Below are 22309 nucleotides of genomic sequence, written 5' to 3' on the forward strand. Positions count from 1 at the left end.
CTGGGCCCTGCAGGAGTCCACTGGCTGATGACACAGCACTCCTGGGGCCTGGCCTTCCTGGCCTTCCTTCCCTCCCTCCCTCCCCGGTGCCTTCTGGTGTCACCTCCACATAGACTGCTTGAGCCCCAGCCCTTATCCTCAGATCTGCTCCTGCGGGATTCCAGACCGAGATGCCTGCCTCCCCTTGAATTATTTCCCTGTTTTGGTAGCACAAAGTGTCCCCCACCTGCCCATTAAGATCCTTGCAGCTGCCAGGACCTAGCACAGGGCCTGGGATACATGGGCCAACGTGGGGACCCCACATGTCCTCCATCCTCTGGCCCCGGAGGCAGCTGCCCGCAGTGCTGCAGTTCTCCTGGGGTCTCTGTCCAGGTGGGACAGGCTGGCAGGTGCCCTCTCCCACCTGGCGTGGGGCCCGGCAGAGGTGCTTCCGGCCACTAACCTTTAATTCGCTGGCTTGCAGACACAGCCTCTGCCTAATTAAATCAGACCGGGCCACAGCCCAGCTCCTGCTTCTGGGCCTTCCAGAGCAGCTGGCCCCTCCTCCCTGCCCATCAGCCAGGCTCCTAATTGAGTCTCCTTAAGGGTCAACTCAGGCCTCCGGCACCTCCCACACACCAGCACTGGGGATACTCTCGAAATGGACTAGGAAAGCTCTGAGAGCCAGAAAGAGCACTGGACTTGGAGCCAAGAAACCCGGTGCTAATCCAGTTTCTCTGAGCACGGGCAAGTCATTTCCCCTCTCGGGGCTGCCCCGCTTGCAGAGGCCGGGCTGGATGATGTCTGGGAACTTTGGGCTCCAAAGGCCGGGCCTGGGGCCTGGGAACAACTCCCCCCGCAACCTGTCACAGGGACACAGCCGGGATGGTAGGAGAGGCTGCTCCGACGGCTTCAGAAACTCCGAACCCACGTGGCTGCGGAGCAGTGTTTTGTGGGCGCACAAGTCTCTGGCTTAGCCCCTTCCACAGCGATGGCAACGAGTCCCCTTTGTTGTGACCGTGCCGTGCAGTGGCTGAGCACTCGCACTTCACCAAGGGGCAGGTGGGGAAGAGCCAGCTCTCATGCTGGACTGCTGGGCTCTGGCCCATCTTTGCCACTTACCAGCTTTGCAAGTCATGTGACCTTGCTGTGCCTCAGTGGCTTTATCTGTAAATTGGGGGAAATAACTGCACCCACATTACAGGATGGACGCAAAAATTAAAGAATGAAAACATGTAAACTGCTTAGGAGAGGGGCACGTGGTGAACATCCAGTAAGTATGAGCTCTTATTAGCTTTCTCGACCTATGTCATCACGCCTGTTGTCCATGTTTTACTCCCGGGGGAGGGTCAGACGAAGTCATTGTTTCCACTCACTGAACACCTACTGTGTCCAGCCGTCAGCCAGCACAAGGGACACAGAGATGCCCAGGCAGAGGCGGTCCTGGCCCTCAGGGTGTGTGCACAGCCTCCCGGGGAAGCCAGATGTTGGACCATTTCATTACATCTGGGGCATTTGCCACAGTTGAGAAGTCCCAGGGGGTGGGCGGGTGGGGGACAGCAGGCCTAGGTGGGGCGAGTGAGGGGTGCGTTTAGGTGGGGGTTAAAAGGCCGCCCCACCTGACTCACAGCTGGCAAGAGGCAGAGCCAGGGTCTGAAGCTAGACCTGTGACTCCAAGGCCACCCTCTGAACAACTCTGCCAACTTCTTTCCCAGGAGCATCCCAAGAGGGAAAAACGATTGCAAAAAGCCAAGCTGACAATCAGCTCCTCGTGCACTTTCTGCTAAGCAGAGGGACCGCCAGGATACCTGGAACATGCCCGGGGCAGAAAGCTGGGCATCTCTGTGGCTTGGCCCCTTGGTCTGTTGCCCGTGCCTGCTCTGGCCTTCCGAGAAGCTGGGAGGAAGTAAGCACTGCATGCTAGGTGGTCTTCCATGGGTGGTCTTCTAGGTGACCCGGGGAGCCTGACTATCTGGGGTTGGGGATGAGCTCTAGGCGGGCACCCAGCCGGGCCTCTGGAATCAACAGGCAGGGAAGGTGCCTACAAAAATGGGCACCCTCCCCTCAGCCTGGGCCCCCACTCAGTGGTCAGCCCACCGCAGAGCTGCACCGGAAGGCCAGGCAGGCCTCGCCCTGGGCTGCTGAGCAATTTGTGCAAGGCCAGAGCAGCAGCTGGAACTGCTGGAGTTCTAGAAACCAGAGCAGCGCACGGGTGGGGCAGGAACTCCATCCCTGAAGACATACGTTTCCTCTCCCCAGGCAGCGGCAGAGGGAAGGGATGCCAACGGCTCTGAAACGCTACAGAGTGGAAAGAATAAAAAATCTCCCTCTGGGGTCTTTTAGGGGGCGTGGAAATGTTCTAAACTTGGATTGTAGTAATAGTCGCACAACTGTAAATGCACTATCAGTGAAGCAATTGTACACTTAAATGAATTTTATAGTATGTAAATTATACCTCAGTAAAGCTGTTTGTGGGGGGTGGAACCCCCCCAGCCCTAACCACTGAGCCACCTTCAGCCAAAACAGCCTGTCATAGTGGGCGTTCTGGGCACAAGTGGGGGTTCGCGGGTAGCCATCTGCACACCCTCTTGATTCAGGATTCCCCGTGTGACACGGGGGCCACGTGTCAGAGACGGGTGGGGGGCTAAGGGCTCAGTGTGGTTTGGGGAAGACCAGCTTTTCTGGCACTTCCAGAACCAGCCTTTCTGTGTCTGTCCTATGAGAGGAGCCCGTACGAGCCAGCAGTGCCCCTCCTCAGAGGCCGGACCCCAGAGCAGGAAGCCCCTCCTGGGAGCCCCTGGGCCTGGGGGAAGGGTCTCAAAGGCTGCTCTGGGGAGCCTGGACTGGCCCTGGGGGTCTCCTGAACCTTGTACCTTCTCAGGATGTGGCCCGGCAGGAGGCCTGGATTCCCCCTCAGAGACCCCCAGAGGTGGAAAGTGCCTCAACTGTACCTTCGGCCTCCACAGTGACCACAGCAGCCACAGGGTCCCGATTCAACTATTCTACCCTTCTGTCAGACGAAGGGTCTCATCCTGAGTTTGGAGCTGGTCTCCCTGGCCATGGCCCAGGTGCTGCTCCTCACCTTCTGCACACCCCCTGTGGTTGGCTGGGTGAGGACTTGGCTTTGGAAGGGTGAGGGTTTGAATCCAGCCTCTGATATATACCAGCTGAGCGGTAACTCAACCAATCTCAGTCTAAGGTTCCTCATCTGCAAAAAGGACCATGAACCTCACAGGGTTGTACCGAGGATGCAAGAAGATAAACTATGCTCAAGGGTCCAGCAGAGCATCCGCCAGAAGCCGGCAGCTGTAATATTGAGCACTGCCACTGGGTGGAGCCAGATACACACAGATCCCATGAACCGCGGCACTAGAAGGGACCCAAAGTTATGGTGGTGCCTCAACTCCAACGGATCTCAAGACCCAACTTACAAAGCCTATGAAGAGGAAGGGGGCATGTGATTTCTAGATGCTTGTCCCTTCCACATCGCGCTGTGCCTAAGAATGTCTCCTGTCCCCACAGCACCCAGCCCACTCTACACCCTGCTGTTGCCTGCTTGGATCATTGCAATAGCCAACCGGCCCTGACAGGACCACGGAACGTCAGAGCTGGAAGGGACCCCAGAGACCCCCAGACGCTGCCCCCTCACCTGGGGCCGAAGTGCAGAAATGGTTAGTGACTGCCTCAGACCATCTCCTCCGGCGCGGCCCCAGCCCACACTCCCTCCACTTTCACTCTCCAGGGAGATGAAATTTCTTTCAATCCCAGAAAGTGCCACAATCGCAAGGACTCCCTCTATCCTGGGTGCCCTCCTCTGCCACTCCCCTCCCCGAGTAGCTGGCTCTCCCCTCAGTGAATGCCGCCTCCCCCGGGAAGCCTCCCTGACCCCTGGGCAGGCGACAGCGCCAACCCTGCACAGTCACGCCTTCCGTTTCTGCCTCCCCCCGCTGGATCCGCAGCCGTTCTAAACCCCACTTCACAGGCCAGGACACCGAGGCTCTGCGAGTTTAATTCCCAGGCCACAGGGCATTGGGGGAGGAGCCACAGAACTCGCCAGAGCTTATGATGCTTCGCCCCCACAGGAGCGAGCTGGGCTGTCCTCTCCCTGAGACCACAAGCACCCCCAGGTGGGGACTGGGCTGTGTCCCTGTGCCTCACGTGGAGATGATCCACAGGTGCTCGCAGGGACGGAGGCCTCCCACCAGCACGCCCACAGAGGAAACTTGGTCTAGGTGCCCAGGGACAGGCTCTAGGTGTCGCTCTGCCTTGGCCTCCCTGTGGAGGGGGCACTACTCAGGGGACTAGTTCCAGGGAGGGGTAATAAAAACGCGGCAGGGGGACTAAGACCCATCTGGAACACATGACAGCAGAGCAGGCCTGGGGGCTCCGGGGGGGACTCGCCTCTCCAGCTGGAGGCTCCACAGGGCGCCATGGCCTGGGGGGTGAGAGCGTGGGCGCACGGGGGCCTGGGGCACCTTCACACCAGGACCCTCCTGCCAGGGCCGAGGTTTCAGAGAAACATGGAATGCACAAGCCCGAGAGGATAATGGGGGACCCAGTCCACCCTCGCACACCCCTGTACTGGGTACCTTTCCCTGCTACCTCTTCCTGCCCCGCTCGGGAGAGCTGAAAATCCTGTGCCAGGCCTGAAACAGAGCAGCCCTCTCTTCCTGGACAAGGCCCGCCCGGGCCTTTGCTCGGAAGCTGGACGGGACTGGTGGTGTTTGAATCCGCTTCCCTCCAGCTTGCCCACCCAGCGCGACAGCCGGGCCGCAGAAGTGCTTGTTCCCCAGAGCCAATGCCCCTTTCAAGTGGGCTGGGCACAGCTTCCTGCGTGTACTTCCTGCCACCTGCCCACCCAGGTTGAAGGGGGCCATGGCAGAAGTTGGCAGTTTACTTACACAAAGTTCTATGCCCTTCCGCCCCGGCCCCCGGTGGACCCACAGCCCCCAGGGGCCAGCTGGCCCTACTGCCCGTCTGCATAAAGAGGCCATTTGTACAGTGGCCAGTGGCAGGGGGCTGCAGTGTGGCCCACGTCCCCGGCCAGATGGGTGGAGGCAGGGCCTGATGGGGTGCGGAGAGCCATCCTGCTGATGAGGGTCCAGCCAAGACGCTACCCCAATTCCCAAGCCCCTGGGCCCTTGGGCGGGGACAGGGACGTGGGATGCCTTGCAGTTCCTGGCAGCCAGCGGGGGGAGGGGCAGCCTCACCCCACAGTCAGCAGCAGCCCTGGCGGGAACTCCCAGAGCTGAGAGGGACTCAGTGAGACGCACACCCCAGCTCCCACCTTCAGCACGACCCAATCCCGGTCACCCAGCCTTTTCCGCGTGGCTACTCTGCACCCTGGCCTGGCCGACAGCGGAAAGGGGGAGAGAAACAGCGAGTCCCATTTACAGAGCATCTGGGATGGACCAAACCCTCTAGAGGCATTTTATATGCATTAGCTCCCTTGAACCTCACAACCATCCTGCCAAGTGGTACTGTGGGCCCCTTGTACAGATGGGAAAACGGAGATCTGATGAGGAGAATTGACTCACTCAAGGCCACAAGCAGAGCTGGGTGTTCTGACTGTTGCTGCTGCAGTTAACTTAACTCAGTTCAAAATTCTCTCTGGGCAGGCTGAGGCAGGGGTGGCTCTGATCTGGCCTGGGCCCACCCGCCTCTCGCCCCAGGTCCCTCTGAACATTGGGGCATTGTTCTAGGCCACAACAGAGGGTGGCTCTGTGGCCCTAGGGCTGAAGAACAAAAACCAGTTTAGCAGAGCTCCGCTCCTCCCATGCAATTTCAAGAATTTAGCCAGGATCCTGGTTGGCTTCAGTAGGAAGAAACTGAGGGGACAGGCCCAGGCCAACAGCAGGGAACAGGGGGTGACACTCCCCCACTGTATGGGTCCACTGTGTGCCACTGGGGCTGTGTGTAAGTGTTGGTCACCCAGGCCAGTGGGCTGGCAACAGGCCCAACAGGCAGGCCCAACAAGCAAAAAGCAGGACAAGAGGGAGGCAGATTACCTGAGCCCTGGCCTCAGTTTTCCCATCTGTGATATGGGCGTGCCACGTGCATGTGTGCCCACCCTGCCCACGCGCTTGGGCTGCCAGCAGTGGTAAAGGAGTCTGCAGCCCTGGCTCCGAGGCTGCAACTGGCAGACCTGACATTTCCAGGGGTAGATAAAGGTGTGTGTGGGGGTGGGCGAGGGTGGAGGTGACACAGAGCCTCTCGCTGCTGTGCCCTCCTTCCCTCTCCCAGGGCTGCCGTCTCTACCTGAGCTGCCATGATAAGGACAGCACTGGCTTCGGCAGTGCTGACGGTGTGTGCTAGGTTTGTTCAGGCGTTTAGGTGTCATCCTCACAGCCACCTTTGGAGGCAGGAACATTCCCACTGTACAGATAAGGAAACCGAGGCACAAATGGGCCATGCAACTCGCTGGAGGTGTGCGGCAGAGCTGGTCTCGGAACCCAGGCCATCTACTTGCAGAGGGGCTGAGAGCACTCTTGACTCTGTTCCCTTGAGGTGGGCAGCTCAATGTATAGCTGGTTAAGGGCCCGGTGGCCAAGGAGGGGACTCTGGGGAGCTGAGTCAGTAGAGCGGCCTCAGGGGTCGCCTCCTCGGCTGCAGAGGGTGCCTGCTGTGGCTTCCGCGCCAGCCAAGTTCACCCTGGTTATCAGAGGTAATGCTCCAACCACCCAGGATTTGCCCTGTGCTAAGTTCCCTCCAGCTTCATGGGTGTATCTTCATCTACCTCCCTAGGATTGGGTGACCAAGGCTGTCCTCACCCCAAGCTGTCGTGTAGCTCCCTCATAATCCGTATAGGAGAGACCAAGAAGCTCCGTCACCAGCTTCTCTTGCCCACCCCTGTCCCTGCCCAGCCGGGGCACAGGCCTGGGGGCTGGGGGGCGAGTGAGGGGCCTCACAGCACCAGGCCCAGGCTTCTGAGGCCGGCAGACTGGGGTTCGAGGCCCGCCTGCCATCTTAGCTGTGAGGGCTAGGGCAAGCCATGCAACTGCCAGGGCCTTTGCTTTCCCATCTGCTGCATGGGGATAATATACCACCTTCGTGGCGTGGCCTGAGATTTGCATAAGATAATATGAGTACAGAGGAGGCCCTGCCTTTAGGCCGTGCACCGATACCTGCAGGTACACACACACACACACAAACACACACACACACACATTCCTATTCACCTGCTGGCTTTCCAAGAACACACTGCTATAGACCAAAAGTTTTTATGCCCCTCAAATTCATATGTTAAATGTTAACACCCAAGGTAATGGTATTAGGAAGTGGGGCCTTCGGGAGGTGATTATGTCCTGAGGGTGGGACCCTCATGCGCGGGATTGGTGCCTTGTAAGAGAGGCCCCAGGGAGCTGCCTTCCCTTTCTACCAGCGTACAGACAACTGTCTATGAACTGGGCCCTCAGCAGATACCAGATCTGCTGGCACCTTGATTTAGGACTTCCCAGCTCCAGAACCATGAAAAATAAATTTCTGTTGTAAAAGTCACCCAGTCTATGGTATTCTGTTACAGCAGCCTAAACACACTAAGACGTGTGCCATCCTCAAAGGAAAACAAACGTGCAAGTGGGGGGCTTGGGCTCCACCCACCCTGGCGTGGGTGGGGGTGGGGCATGGGTGCTGCTGAGGGGCTGCAGAACCTCTGGAAGCACCAGCTGAGTGGCGGCTCAGAGCTGTGGTTAGAGGCGTAAGTCTGGAGACAGCCTGCCTGGCTTTGGACCTTGGCCCTGCCACTTGCATGACCTTAGGGGAGCTACTTTATCTCTCTGAGCCTTGGGAGAATCATGTCACCACCACCCCAACCACGTGAGACCATAATGAAGACTGCATGACATCAGTCATTCACTCAACAGATGTTCCCCGAGAACCTGCTCCGGGACAGGCACTGTTCTGGGTGCTGGGAATACAGCTGGGAACAGAATAGATATAAGCTCTCACCCTCCTGGAGCCTGTGTTCTAGTGGGAGGGACACAACGAACCCAGTGAGGGTCTCAGCCTGTGTAGGCTGCTGTAACAAAACACCTTCACTAGGTAATTTATCAACGACAGCAATCTATTGCTCACAGTTCTGGAGGCTGGAAAGTCCAAGACCCAGCGGATTTGGTGTCTGGTGAGGCGGGTTCCTCACAGATGGTGTATTCTAGCTGCGTACTCACATGGCTGAAGGGGTAAACGCCATGTCTGCATGGGATGCAAGGGGCTTGCTCGAGCCTCTGTATAAGGGAACTGACCCCATTCACTGTCCTGGGCTGGCCGCACCGAGGGGCAAAACCACCATGGCCGCTCTGCGCCGAGCCCATCGGAGGTGTCTGTGAAGAGCATCCTTTCTGTGCTGGGCCAGTGGCCTTGAAGAGCGACCACCAGCAGTCTGGAGAGGGGCCTGGCTCCCCACCCGCAGGAGTGGCCTGGGGATCACAGCTGAGGGGCTGCCCACTTCCCCCACCAAGTCTGGCTGTCGCAGACCTTGTCTTCCCTGGAAGATAGAAAAGGAAGACGGTTCCCCACCCCGGCCCCCATGAATTCTCAACGGCCCCTGCAGCAGCACACTTGAAAGAGGCCGGGGTTATCTGCAAAATTCCAATTAAATCCACAGGCTTTGATAATTTGATAAGCTACTCCACAGTCGCCCCAGAGTCAAAATATGCTGTTACTCGATCCTGTGTTTATGCTTCAGGGCGGAGGGAGGGGAGGCACACGGCGGCCTGGGAAGGTACAGGCAGCCCTGGGGATGGGGGTGCAGGCACTCACTGACATATCGTCAGCCTGTCAGCTGAGGGTCACGTACGGGGTCTGGCTCTTTCATGGCGAGCACACTCTGCCGTGGAGCACAGGTCTGTCTTGGCGGGGCAGAGGCAGGGCCAGGTCAGAGAGGGGAAGCCCTTCGGAACTGTCTGGGCACGCCTGAGCCCACTTCCTGAGCCTCAGGTCTGTCTTGGGGCTGGAGGATTCCTGTTCTGGGGACCATCTCTTGCCAGGCCAGCGGTGTGAACTGGCCCAGGTGGCCACGACCACCTCGAGAAAGAGGCAGATAACCACCCCCCCCCCATTGCCATGGTGATGTAGAGGCCAAATGCTTTACAACCCCTTCCTGCAAAAGCCAGGCTGTGGTCTGCAGGGGTGGGGCGAGGAGTGAGCCACATTCCATTCTGCTCCCCAGCCTTCTGCGAACAAAAATGTTGAGCACCTACTGTGTGCCAACAGCACCTGGTGGGGTTATCTCAGCAAACTGTGAATTCAGCAGTATCTCGTTTTAGGGAGGAGAAAACAAATGTAGAGAGGTTGAGCAAATGGTGATCGCAGAGCCCTAAGTGTAAGGGCTCAGCCCCAGAGCCTGGCCCTGCAAACATGCAACTGTCTCGCTGAGCCTGCTGCCCACCATTCCCCAAGGGCCTCCTACAGCTGGCCACGAGGCCAGCCTATCGCTGTTAGTGTGCAGGTCGACACACGAAATAAGGCTAATTTATTTAGCTGATGCAGAGAGCAGGTTTGGAGGCTTCAAAGGAGTGGCCAGCTGTTTTCGTGGCAGTACATCTGCTACTTCAACCATCAATGATCCCTTTCCCCACCTGCGGGACAGGTGACACAGTGCATCCCAAACAACCCACCCGTGGAGGCCTGGAGAGGACATCACAGGCGGGGACTGGCAGGGCCACGTGTGGACCCAGGGATGCTGCTGCCATTCTCCAGAGCCTTCCTCTGCCCTGGGAGAGTAGAGAAGGAGGGGAGGGAAGCCAGAGAGGGGAGGGCAGAAGGGAGGCAATGAGAAGCTTCAGGACCACAGTCGCCAAACCAGTGAGGCTGGTGGGAGGAATGGAGAGGGCAGGGGCTTCTGTTTGGAACCTGGACCTGTTCCAGCTGTGAGCCTCTGTTTCCTTATCTGCAATGTGGGGATAAGAATACATAACTCCCCTGGTGCAAACCACTCTTGCCTCTTATCTGAGTTTCACAGATAACCCTTGGAGGTAGCAAGGACAGGGATTAATCACTATTCCCCTCCTACAGATGAGGGGGTAGGGGGAGGCCTGGGGAAGCTAGGCGAGTGGTCTGCCCGGATGTTACACTGTTAGTAGCAGCAGAGTTGGGATGTGAACTCAAGACCTTGCATACTATGCCCTGTGGCTTTCAACTACTTCACATTATGAACCAAGTCACTGATGAGTTTCTGATGGTTTGGAGCATTTGCTTGTTTCTTAAGCCTGTGGCAGCCAGCAATGGAGATGGCCTCTGCCAGGCTGGGTAAGCCTCTGAGCTAGCTAATGTTTTTTCCTCCCTCAAAGGGCCCAGGCCATTTCAGGCTCTTAGTCTTTTAGCATGGGTGAAAATAGAGGGGTCCCTTCAGACAGGACTGCCATGTATGGGTGTACAGGCTGCGCACTCTACAACCTCCATGGACGGCATCCACAGAGAGCACAGTGTGAACGGTGCCCCTGATACCATGCAACACACATCCTCATCTTCAGGCTTTCTCCTTCCCATCACCAGGTGGTCCCATGCCTCTCCCGACCTGTCCCAGAGCGTTCCTCTGTCCTACTCTTTCCTTTCCACCCCATCTGCCTATCTCCCACCCACCTGGTACCTTAAGCTTTCAGGGGACTAGATATGCGGTGACGTGATTAATTAGCACCCCCTTCAGTCCTCTCTCCTACCCAACACCCTTCCCTGCCTGCCTTCTTATGCCCATCAGCTCCTGGGTGGAAACTGGATTTTTCTCTCCAGTGAGAACCTACGCTGGGGACTGTAGGTGAGGGAGCTGCTCTGAGCAAGAGAGCATGGCCATGAGGACGGAGTTTGGTCCTGTGTATGAGAAACCAGCATGACTGGGTGGGCCATCTTGACCACTAGGCCCAGAACATTCTGATTCCAGAGAGAAAAAGACTTGTGCGGTTCCCTAGTTCTCTTCAAACACGGAAACAGAAGCCAGCACTGGGCCACTGGAAACCACAGACTTGGGTTGAGGTCTCGGCCTGCCGCATGCAAACCAGCTGTCTGACTCCAGGAAAATCACCTAACTGCACTGGGCCATGGTTTCCTCCTCCGTAAACAGGACTACTAATGTCTATCATAAAATGCTACAGATAAGAGCCATTTGCTAAGTTCATAGTTATTTTTGATGATGGTTATAAAGTCTGTTGTAGCCGCCCAGCACTACTGAGTTACTCAGCAGGTGAGTTTCAAGCCTGGCAGCGAGCGCTGGGAGCTTGGTGGCAGAGGGCATTGACCTACTAAACCCTCAGTGGCATCTCAATGGCACAACCATGATATCTTGTTATCTGCTCCTTATAAAAACCCTGTGAGCCAGAGTTTGCAGGAAAACCTGCTCCCCAAATCCAGAGACCCCCGTCACTTGCCAGCCCTCGGGGACAGGAAAGGGAGGAGCCAGCTTTGGCAATAGCAGCCTGGGGGACAATGGCGCCCCGTTCCTTTGGCCCATCGGTCCTCAGTGCAGTTGGCCTCGCCAGCGCTCCCTCTGCTTGTGTTCCCGCGTCCTCAGCCTGTCCAGGCCGGCTCGGCTTTAGCCCGCAGCTCCCAAGCACACAGGAGAGGCCTGAGCTGTTACTTACTCTTTCGGGGGGTTGACATCCTCTGGTCGGGCCTCAAAGAACCGGAAGACTTCATCACACTGTGAAATGTGGGCAGGCAGCCGGACAAGTGCCTGTGGGAAGACAGGAAGAAAGGGGATCAGGTGAGACGAACCTGGGAACAGGAAAGCCAACACAGCGTCACCTCGGGCCACCAGTGACGGGGAGGCTCAAGGACTGTGCTATGGAAGAAATGGAAGAAACCAGCCACCAGCCACCCAGCCAGACAACTAGCCAACAAATTATCCCATTAGATAATGAATGCAACAACCTCCGTCCCTCCGTCCTTCCGTCTCTTCCTTCCTTCCATCTCAACTAACCAACCAACTAACCAGCCAACTAATCAACCAATACACCAACCAGCCAATTAGCAAACCAACTAGACAACTAAAAAAGCCCCTAACCAATCAGTCAACAGTCAACCAATCAACCATCCAGCCAACAGTTCAACCAACCAACTCTTCAGTCTACCAACTAAACAACCAGCCAATTCCTCATTTGTATAGAAGCAAGTTAAAAAACAAAAACAAAAAACAACTAGCCAACCAAGTAAAAAAAAAAAAAAAAATGACCTAAGAACCCTGGGTCTCCAGGTCCCCAGGAGCTGTCATTCTGCATGAACCCTGAAGGGATTCCCTCCTGCCCACAGACTAAGTCCAAGGTCCCTAACCTAAGAACCCAAGGTCTCATCCTCCCAGCCTTGTCTCCCACTAGCCACACTCCAGTTTCATCAGATATTCACGCTCCCTAAACACTGACTGCACAATTAATTATTTAACAACAAGTTGACAGCTGCTACCAAGGACAGGATGCTATGATGGAGTTTGGTAGGACCCGAGAAGATTGGGGGGAGGGCAGTCTTTCAGGAAGGACTCTTTGAAGCTAAGTTCTGAAGGACGGTGAGAATTAACTGGTCAAGGTGGGGGCAGAGAGATCAAGCATGGTGGTTCTAGGAGCTGAAAGAAGGCCGGTGTGACCTGAGAGTACAGACAAGGGAGAGGGACATGGGGGGGTGGGAGGGGGCCTGACCCAGCAGGGCCTTACTTAAGCTCTGCAGAGGCTGCCTGGAGGAAGAGTGTAAGCTGAACGGTGTGGAAGGGCTTCTTAGAAGGGTGGGCATGAGCTAGGCTTGCAGGATTTGCAGGGTTTGCAGGGTTTGGACAAGCAGAGAGGAGAGGGCTGGGCATCCTATGGGGAATAACAGTCACGGCAAGTGTGTGGGCCAGCTGTGAGCTTGTCACCCCGGGAGTGCTGCTAGGAGGCGAGGGATTGGGGTCAGAAGATGGCCAGGGCTTGTGCTGCATACGAGCACACAGGACCCCAGGCCTGGTCCTGACCCAGTCCAGCATGGCAGGGTGGGGTGTAGGGCGAGGCCAGGCATAGCCCTGCTTCCTGGGTGCCTCCGTCCAGCATGAGGAGAGATGCTGGGATGAGGAGGGATCCCTTGGTCCAAAGAGGAGAGGTCACTGCCAAAACAGGCACGAGGAGCAGGGACATGGGAACCTGGGGCTGCAGCCAGGAGAAGAGAGAGAAAAACCTGGGAGTAGAAGAGTCAACAAAGACAGGGATTGTGAGAAACTGCAGATGAGAAGCCTCCTGGCCCATAAGACAGGACCCTGTCACATGCCTGGGCCTCCCCAAACCCCGTACACCAGGACCAGCTTCAGAAGCAATGCTTGGGTCCAGCGGCTCCCGTGCCAAGCATGGTGGGTCCTCCATGGGTGTCGTTCCTGGGAACCCTCACGGTGGCCCTCGTGCTGCGGAGGAGGCAAGGGAGGCTCAGAGAGACCCTGTGGCATGTGGCCTGCCCATGGGCACCCAGGGAGGGTGGGAAAGGCCTCACTAGAATGTAAACCCCATGCAGGCAGGGATTTCAGTCTGTTCTGTTGATTTCTGTGTCCCCAGATCCCAGTAGAGCATCTGACATGGAGCAGGCACTCAGGGTTTGTTTAAATAAATGAATGAATGAAAAATGAATAAAAGAGTAATGGTTTTGGTGTACAGAAGCCCAATATCCAATAGCAATGGAACATCATCATGGGGCAGAAAAGGCATGTGTGGTCTCAGGCTGCACCGACAGAATTACAGTGTTGAGGAAGAGGGAAGCAATGTTTTCATTCTTCTCTAAGCTGGCCAGACAACAACTCCAGTGTGGCATCCAGCACCAGGCATCCTACCGGAGGGGAGCCCTTCTTGAAGCCAAACCCACAGCCAGTGAGATGAGACAAGATGAGACAAGACCAGACCGCAGCAGACAAGAGCACTATGCAACTCCCGGTCCTTCCTGCACATGAGTTTCCAAGGGCTTCTAATATACCACATCCCCATGAGCAGCCAAGAAATAGAAAAGAAAGGAAATTAACATTTAGTGAGCAACTACTGCACGCCAGGCCCGTCCTAGGCCCTTGACTCCTCCAATTATCTAACAGCAAGGGCTCTGTAGTGTGTGCTGGACACTGGGCGGTGACCTGTTGTTATGGGGATAAGATATAGCTACACCCTCGAGAGCAAATCTAATGACATGTCACCCCATTTTGTCCTGGATGTTGACATCACTGCAACTTTTACAAGGGGATACTGAGGCTGTTGGGGGTGAAACCATGAGTAAGGGAAGCGGCAGAATCGAAACCCCATGCCCTGAAGGTCAGATGGGTGGAGCCTTCCCCCAAATGTTCAAGTTCCCATTTAACACACATGGTATACGCTCTCTCCCCTGGGAAGGGGAGACAGAAAAGGAAAAGAAAAATAGAGGAGAGACAGACAGGGAGGGAGGGAGGGAGGGAGACAGGGGCTGACATATATAGAGAGAGCGAGGAGCACAAAGTCAGGCAGGGGCAGAGCAAGGGCCCCCGTGGGAGGGCAAGAGGGAAACCACTCCTGGCATCCGGGCTGGGTGCAGTCACTGCACAGAAGGGAGCAGGAGGGCAGCAGGGCAGGACAGGGCAGGTTCCAGCGGCCCAGAGCGCTAGTGCTCTCCCAGCTCAGCGCGCTGCCACCCACCCCAGGCTCAGACCCGCCGGCCTCGGCTCACCAGCCCCAGCAGTGAACAGAGGGGCTCTTCATGCCTACAGAGACCGGCATTCCGGGGGCAGAGGACGCGTGGGCTGCGAGGGCCTCAGACAAAGAGGCCTTTTGGTTGAACCACCGAAGCATCTTTATTTAACAGGGAGCCCCGAGGGGAGCCGCGTTGAGGGCTCGTCCTGATTTCAGCCTGACAAGGGGCTCTCAGCCCAGAGCAGCTTCCATCAGAGCTGCCGCCAAAGCTCAGTTCTGGCCAGAATCATTCGGCAGAGAGGTTGGTGCCGAGCAGTTGGTCCCTGCAGCCTGGGCTGGTGACAACAGCCAGAGTCAGGGAACCCCCAAAGCCAGCCGTTCTGAGAAGAGCAGGGTGGGGGGGCCAGATACATGGCTATTTCAGGGTCCCCCTCCACCTCAGGTCTACAATTCTGCTATTAGACATTTATGGTGTACGCCACGTGGTGGTTACATCGGGGCCCCAGGGCCAGGCAGACGCAGGTTTGAGTCCTGGCTCCGCCATTTAGGGGCTGTGTGAGGCTGGCTGCTTTACCTGCCCTCTCTGAGCTCAGTACAATGGATTTGATGTGGCTCCTCTGTACCTGTTAGCAGGTAAGTGAGATGAGGGAGTCGAGGAGCCCGGCACAGGGCTGCGCACAGAGCAAACAGTAAATGTCAGTTACAACATTCCTGTCCTTGTCATCATCATTCCATAGGTGGAAGCAGGGATGCACACTAGAAAGAGCAGGGGTGGGAGCCAGGAGACCTCAATTCTAGTTCCGATTTTGCAGTTATGTACTGGCTTGTGTGACCTTGGGCAGCTCACCTCACCTCTCGGTTGTCATTTCTTCCAAGATAAGATAGCTTAGCTCTGGAATCCCAGAGTCTCTCTCATGGAACAAGTGCTTAAAGAGGTAAAATGGGTTCTGTGGGCACACGGGAAATGAGGCCCTGAAGGCCTTGGAGACACTGTGTCCATTAGCCTCACGAAGCCTCTGAGAAGTTCTGCGGGAAAGAGACCCGTAGAGCTTCGCACAGGCCAGCATTTGTTAATAATAATGACATCCTGGGGGGACTGTCTCATTTAATCATCACATCAACTCCAAGAGAAGGGTATGATACAGGTCCGGTTTTGCAGAAGAAGAAACAAAAGCACAAAGAGGTTATGTGATTCCCTGAGGCCGTCCGAGTCCAGAGCCTTTGCTCAGATCCACTCCCTGCTGCCCCAGTGTCACCCACAGGTATTTGACTGCGGATCTGGTTTTCCAAACAGCTCCTAGTGACATCCCGTGGAACACTGGGGCAAATCCAGGTTCGAGACATTCTGAAGTTTCTTCCAGCCCTAAGAGTCTGTGGCTCTAGGAGTGTTAAGGCACCATTACCGGTGAGTCCATCTGTCTGGTCTACCCATCAGTCTCACAGAGCTCCGGCTCGAGTGAGGTCAGAGGGTCCTGGAAGCCCTGGGTTTGGAGAAGGGCAAAATGGGTGTGACTGTGTGGCCGTCAGCGTGGGGCAGGGCAAGGAGCATTGCCCTGTGGGGCTGCTGAGAGCATGCAGGTCCCTGGAAGATGTCCTCTGCGCTGGCCTCAGTCCCCTGCCAACCCTGCCATTCTGAGACCCAGGGGTCAGTGCGCAGGCTGAGAGCAGATCTGGAGAAACGTCATGTGGGAAGAGGTGGCCGGGGGCAGTGGGTACCTGAGTTGGGGGACTAGTAATGAGGCGCTGAAGAGCCATCCAGGTTTTGTCCTCAGCTGGTCCTGCCAGTGCCCCCCTTTTCCAGTCCTAAACTGCCCTGAAGTTCTGGCTCCTGCCCCCTACAGCCATTTTCTGGGTGCCTATGACAGGGGCCACCACTTAGTATCAAAGTGTCATCATGGCAGATGGTGCAGGTTAGACAAGAGAGGCGGTGGCTGCATTGTGTGTCTCTGAGAGCTCCACTCAGATAGGTCGACACAAGCCTGGTCTTTGCAAATGCAAGTGGAGTGAGGGGGCCTGGGCAGACTGAGCTCAGGCCCTCCGCTTCAAAGCGACCGCCCTCCACGAGGTCCACCACTCTGGGTAACGCCTGCCCCGGGACAAAAAGCAAAGCTCTCTATCTGGCAAAACACTGCGGGTGTCCCGCTCTTTCACACACTTCTCTCTTCTTAGCAGCATCGGTTTCTAATCAATAGAAATCTTCTAGGTAAAAGCCTGGCTGCTCTGGGTGGGGTGGGGGGTGGCACCAGGGGGCTGGGGTCCTGCCATTTGCCTCCCCCATCCCTCACCCCTAGGGCTGCCTCTAACCTGCAGAGGTCGCCACCTAGAAAGCTGGGGTCTCAATGAACTGTAAATCAGAGTATTTTAAACAGGTGGGCTTTTGTTTTGAAGGCTCTAAACAGTAACCTTTTTGAAATGTAGAGTATCTAATTCTGGGGAGCAGTTTAAGCCATTTCACAAGGGATCTTAGGCCCTGGGGGATGTCACCCTCCTAGGAAGTTTTGTCTACTTGTAATCTTTCCATCTTATCATCAGAGGTTGGCTGGACACCCACTTGGGGCCAGGCTTCCTGCTTGTTAGTGAAGACACAAGATAACAGATGGTGCCCTCAGGGAGGGCCTGGTCTGGGAGAAGATAGTCACACCGAAGTCACCCTCCTACAGAGGACAAATGACAGAGTAGAGGCAAGCACGAAGTCCTCTGGGGAGCAGAATAGCAGGAGGGGTCAGCTTTTCCTGGGGAGTCATGAAGCTTGTAGGAGGGGCCACTGTGGAAGCTGAATGTGCCCCCAAGAAGGGGACCAACATGAGCCAAGGGGCAGAGGCCTGGCTAGTCGGGAGTGACCGACAGGACTGCAGGGCATAGAGGAGATGGTAGGAGCTGAGGCCTGAGCAGCCCTTGGAACCAGCCCACAGAGATCCCGGCTGAGATGCCCAGATGTTCTTGGGGACAACGGGACTCCTCTGAGGTCCTTTAAGGAGAAAAGGGACATGATCAGCTTTATCCCAGTCTAGAAACTCCTTTTCCTGGGTCTGTCAGGGAGATGGAGAGATTCTACTAACTGGGTTCCCCCAGAGCACTAGACCACTCAGGAGGCAGGAGGCAGAGCCTCAGTCTCCCCCACTGGCAACCCTCCTGGCCCAGGCCCACCTTCAGACCGAGAACCCTAAGCAGAAGGTTACTCCTCCCAATCAGAGAGCCAGGGATGGGCCATGGTGGGAAACCCCACAGTGGAATGGAGACTACCTGGAACTGCCGCCATATAATGGCCTCAGTTTTCCAATCTGGGAAGTGGACATGCAAAGGAATGAGGCTGGGAGATGCAGAGAGGGGAGGGTCAGGAGACCCCCAGCCCTTCAGTGCTGACCTCCTGCTGGGCTCAGACTTCCTGCCCCACCTCGTCTGCCTGTGCCCAGTCCCTCATCCCTCCTACAAAGGAAAGCATTGATTCCTGGAGGCAAGTGTGTCCTGGACAGACGGATAATAGAAACAAGCTCAGCTATTTGGGCAGCAAAAAAATTCTAGTCCCACCAACCAGGAAGTGGAGACTTGTATAAATGTCATTAACATGGCAAAGGGTGAGCTGGTCGTTCTCACACACTCTCTCTCACACCCTTCTCTGCCCCCCTCCAGGGGATATTTATTTTGTCCCCTGGACAAACACTGCAAATATGTATTTCACCCCCAGGAACAGGGTAGATGGAGTCACTTAAAAATTGTCAGTCTGGGCCTCTGCAGTGTAGCTTACTCAGTCTAATGAAAGTCTTCAACTTGTTGAGGCCCCAGAGCCATGAAATATTAACCACATAACCAAGCTGCCCTTTAAATTAATTTATGAAGTTAAAAAAGAAATGCCTTTGGAACCCCTCTTCATAGACACCTGGCCCTCAAGTGCCACATAAAACAATCACTTGGCTGGTGCGTGGTAAGTTTTCCATGATTCTCATCCAATTTGCTATCCATATATGTTTACAACGAACACTGAGATCGGGGCTGTGAAACCGCCATTAGGTGGAGGCACTGGCCGGCCAGCGAGGGCAGGGAGCCCGAAGTCTGGGGAGGTCCCCTGCACAGTCAGACTTTCCACGTCTGAGTCCTTGCCGAGGAGCCGGCTGCTCCGGGTGCACAGCCAGCCTCACGATTTTGGGTGCATTCGAATTCCCATCAAATCCCAGACTCTGAGCCCACAGTGTCTAGCAGGTCCACAGAAGAGGCTGGGCAGCCAAGCAGGGCCGGATATGCAGGGTGCCATAAATAAAGACTCCAGAGGCCGTGGGCAGTGTGTAAACAAGGACAGGTATCGACAAGGGAAGGGCTGAGCATGGCCATGAAGTTGGCTATGGCTGGCAGTGATGGTGAGTGACCACGGACCCGACTATCTGGTGTCAGAGCTGTCAAATGCAACACTGGCTGGCAGTGGCCAAGGACTGCTCGCTGCTGGTTTATCCCTAATGACCATTCCAAGGTCAGTGGGTTTCTCAGACAATCAGACCACAGATCCCAGCTTCTAGTTCTGCAGAATTAAAGGTCGCTCTCCACTGCCCTGCCCCCCACTGTCATTCCCAGAGTAAATCACTGCCCGTGAGGGGGCTGTCTGCTTGGTGAACCCATGACACCGCTCCTTGTCTGGCGCTGGGCAGTTCCATCTGCGCTAATCAGGTTAGGAGGCCCTTCCTCTGGCAGACCCCACTTCAGTGGCTCCCCAGCCACCAGCTGCACACTGGAACCCCAGAGCCCCCCCTGAATCAGGAGTTCTGTTCAAAGCCTGATCCCAGGAGATAAGAGGCTATCTATCTATCAGTCCCCCTCCGGATGATCCGCAGGCAGCATTTCCACGGAGCCCAACTGCAGACGTCTCGGGCTCCACCAGCTCAGAGGCTGATTTCGGCCACAAATCCCAGCTGGAAAAGCCTTCCTCCCACCCTCTGCCCCCTGCTCCATCAGCTTTGCCCATTTACTTAACTTCTTGGGAAAGGAATAAAGAGAAAAGCTCAGGCTGTAGCCATCAGTTTAACCAGAAACAGCGAATGCCTTTTAAAGAGAAAGAATGAATATTGATCTGAAGAAGAGGAGCTTGTAACTTAGGGGAATTCACCGCTGGGCATCCTTTTAGAATAAGGCAGAACACATGACCAAGCGGAAGCCACACGGTCACCAGATTCAAACTTCAGTCTGATGGAGAGCACATGGGAGCACTTGTCTTGTCTATAGGCTTGGGAATACCAGTTAATACATTTAGCAATTTGGTTTTTATTTAAATATTTAAACATTTTTATTGCTAAGCAGCATGATTCATACTTATAAAATATTAAGGTAGAAAGGGGCCTTATGGGTAGTATCTCTGTGTAAGCACAGCGTACTTCAGGAGTCATAAGACACTGTGATATATTTTCTCCCACTCCGTGAGATAGTTGTTTCATACCCATTTTACAGATAAGGCAACTGGGGCTCAAAGAGGTAAAGCAACTTGCCTAAGGTCACACAGCTAGGATGTGGACACCATGAATACCAGCACTTGTGACAAAACTTTATATCACACTTGCGTCTCCTAGAGATTCTTGAGTCAGACACCACGGCAGGCTTTGTTGAAGAAATTCTATCTCTATTAAAGCTAGTGGTGCCCAGTAGGAACATTAAATTATTTAATGTTTGCTTTTTTATTCCTTTGCTTGTTTTCATTTTTTACTTGCTTTTTTACTTCTTGTTTTTCATTTGCTTGTTTATTTAATACAGATTGTCTGGGCCTTGTAATAATAACAAAAGCATCTCCTGAATGCTTGCTCTGAGCCGGACGCTGCGCCTCTGCCGCACGCGTGTCAGCACATTCCACCCCCACCGTCCTCTGTGGGGGTGCTGCTCTCCTCCCTACTGCACACATGTGGAAACTGAGGCTCAGGGAAGTTAAGTAACTTGCCCAAGCTCACAAAGCAAGTCAGGAGTTTGAACCCAGGCAGTCTGGCCGTCCAGAGCCCGTGTGCCGAGGACACTGGGGTGGAGGCCTGTCATCCTCATTGCAGAGGTCCTGGGCTCTGATCAAAGCAGACAGACAGTCGGGGTCTGGCTCCTGACACTGCCATCCCTCTCCTGCCTGCTCTCGGGCACTGGCTGTGTTCACGTGTGCGTGTGTAAGCATTTGCATTGATAAAGATGTGTGTATGAACATGTATGGCTATCAAGATTCATGTGAATAAACAAATGTGTATTCCACATGCATCGAACTCAGAACTGATTCCAGCAACATCCCAAAAGCAATTCAAAGAAACAGTTCTGTGTCCAGCAAAATGCCACATTGAGAAGAATCCCTTCGGCAGGGTGGAAGGGATTTAAAACAGCATTTTGTAAACACGGCTATGTCCCCACGCCCACCCCTCTGGCCGGGAAACGCCAGGCCTCAGGAGGGTTTTGTCCCGACAGCCTTCCCTCCCAGATGGACGGACTCTCAGGATTTGGGTCACACCCTCCTCGACCCCCTCCCCAGCCCCAGGTACACCCTTACCCGGCAGTACTCATCGATGGGCTTCAGCCTCTTCACAGCTACGTCCCGGATGTGGCTTCTCCGGAAGAGGATCTTGCCTGGAAGAGAGGTGCTCGTGAGCGGTTGATCCTGGCTAAAACTGCCACATGGGCCCTCTCGTTCCCCTCTCCCTTGCCTCTCAGCATCTTAGCCGGCCACCACCTGTGCCCACTGTCGGGAAACAAGAGAGGAGCGGTCACCTCTCCTGGGGGACAGGAGGCGCCCAAGGCTGAGGGCCCAGGCCCTCTCTGGCAGGGGAGGAGCCCTGGAGGCTGCCATCTTGGGCTTCTATGAACAACTTGGCCAGGTCACCTTCTAATGGCAGAATCAGTGCCCGACGTGGGCGTGGCTGCCAAGTGACCTAGCAAATACACACAAAGTACGGCCCAACCCACATGCTATGTTTTGTTTTCAGGCCCATCCCTCCTTGAGAAATCGGCATTCGTTCCTGCCAGCCGGGCAGGAATTCGCATTTCTCAGTTTAGGTGGTGGCTACTTCCAGGGCGGGCACAAGCCAACACCAAGGGAAGCGTGCCCCAGCCTGTACCCTGACCTCTCTGTGCACACAGCCTCCAGCCATACGGGCCACGGCCAGCCGGGCTGGAATACCCCTCCACAGGTGTGGGCAAGGCTTACGGGAAACAGCAGCCCCTAAGACCTTCCCAGCAGGCTCTTCCAAGTTGGCTACATTTAATCATGACAAATACATCAATGCGTAGTCTTTGTCCAGTCTGTGAAATTTAGAATCTGAACTCCTTGGTCTGACATTCAAGGCCTTACACACTGACTTCTGTGCCTATCAATGTCTAGGGCCAAGGCCACCTTTTCAGAAGGCCTTTCTTGATTGCCCGAGCTGGGAGTAATGTCCCTCTTTCCAGAACATCCATAGCATGTTGTCCGTTCCTAGGGCACTCACCACATTCTCTGGGGTGCGATAGCATTTGTGACCCTATGGGGCTCACAGAGCCTAGCACATGAGGAAGTGCTCGCCACACCTACACCAAGCATCTGCTGCCCCAGTCTGCCCAGTTTCCCTTTAGAGAAGGCTTCCTCCATTCCCAGTTCTTGTGGTATCAGTAGGGCTAATCACACCCCCCAGCAAAGGGTGGGCATGTGTGCAGCCTAGTTAACCAGAGTCACCGTGATTGGCTCAGGGATGGGTGGGGACCCAATCTGGACCAATGAGGGTCAGTCCTGAGACTTCTTTCTCCCACAGTTGCTAAGGGGGCAGGATGAA

The 22309-nt window shown here is 55.4% G+C and overlaps 1 protein-coding gene across 2 annotated transcripts in view; it reads right to left on the reverse strand.

The window, feature by feature from the left end:
* SH3PXD2A (SH3 and PX domains 2A) overlaps positions 1-22309 on the reverse strand; it is a 213566-nt gene that overhangs the window by 91746 nt on the left and 99511 nt on the right. For both annotated transcript variants that reach the window (XM_069459935.1, XM_069459934.1), the window contains exons 4-5: positions 21055-21131; positions 11550-11641 (exon numbers count right to left, since the gene is read on the reverse strand). In XM_069459935.1, coding sequence (XP_069316036.1) covers positions 11550-11641; positions 21055-21131 — 169 coding nt within the window. The remainder of the gene's footprint in view (positions 1-11549; positions 11642-21054; positions 21132-22309) is intronic.

This window comes from Eulemur rufifrons, chromosome 28 (assembly GCF_041146395.1).
Source record: "Eulemur rufifrons isolate Redbay chromosome 28, OSU_ERuf_1, whole genome shotgun sequence".
Classification (NCBI taxonomy): Eukaryota; Metazoa; Chordata; class Mammalia; order Primates; family Lemuridae; genus Eulemur; species Eulemur rufifrons.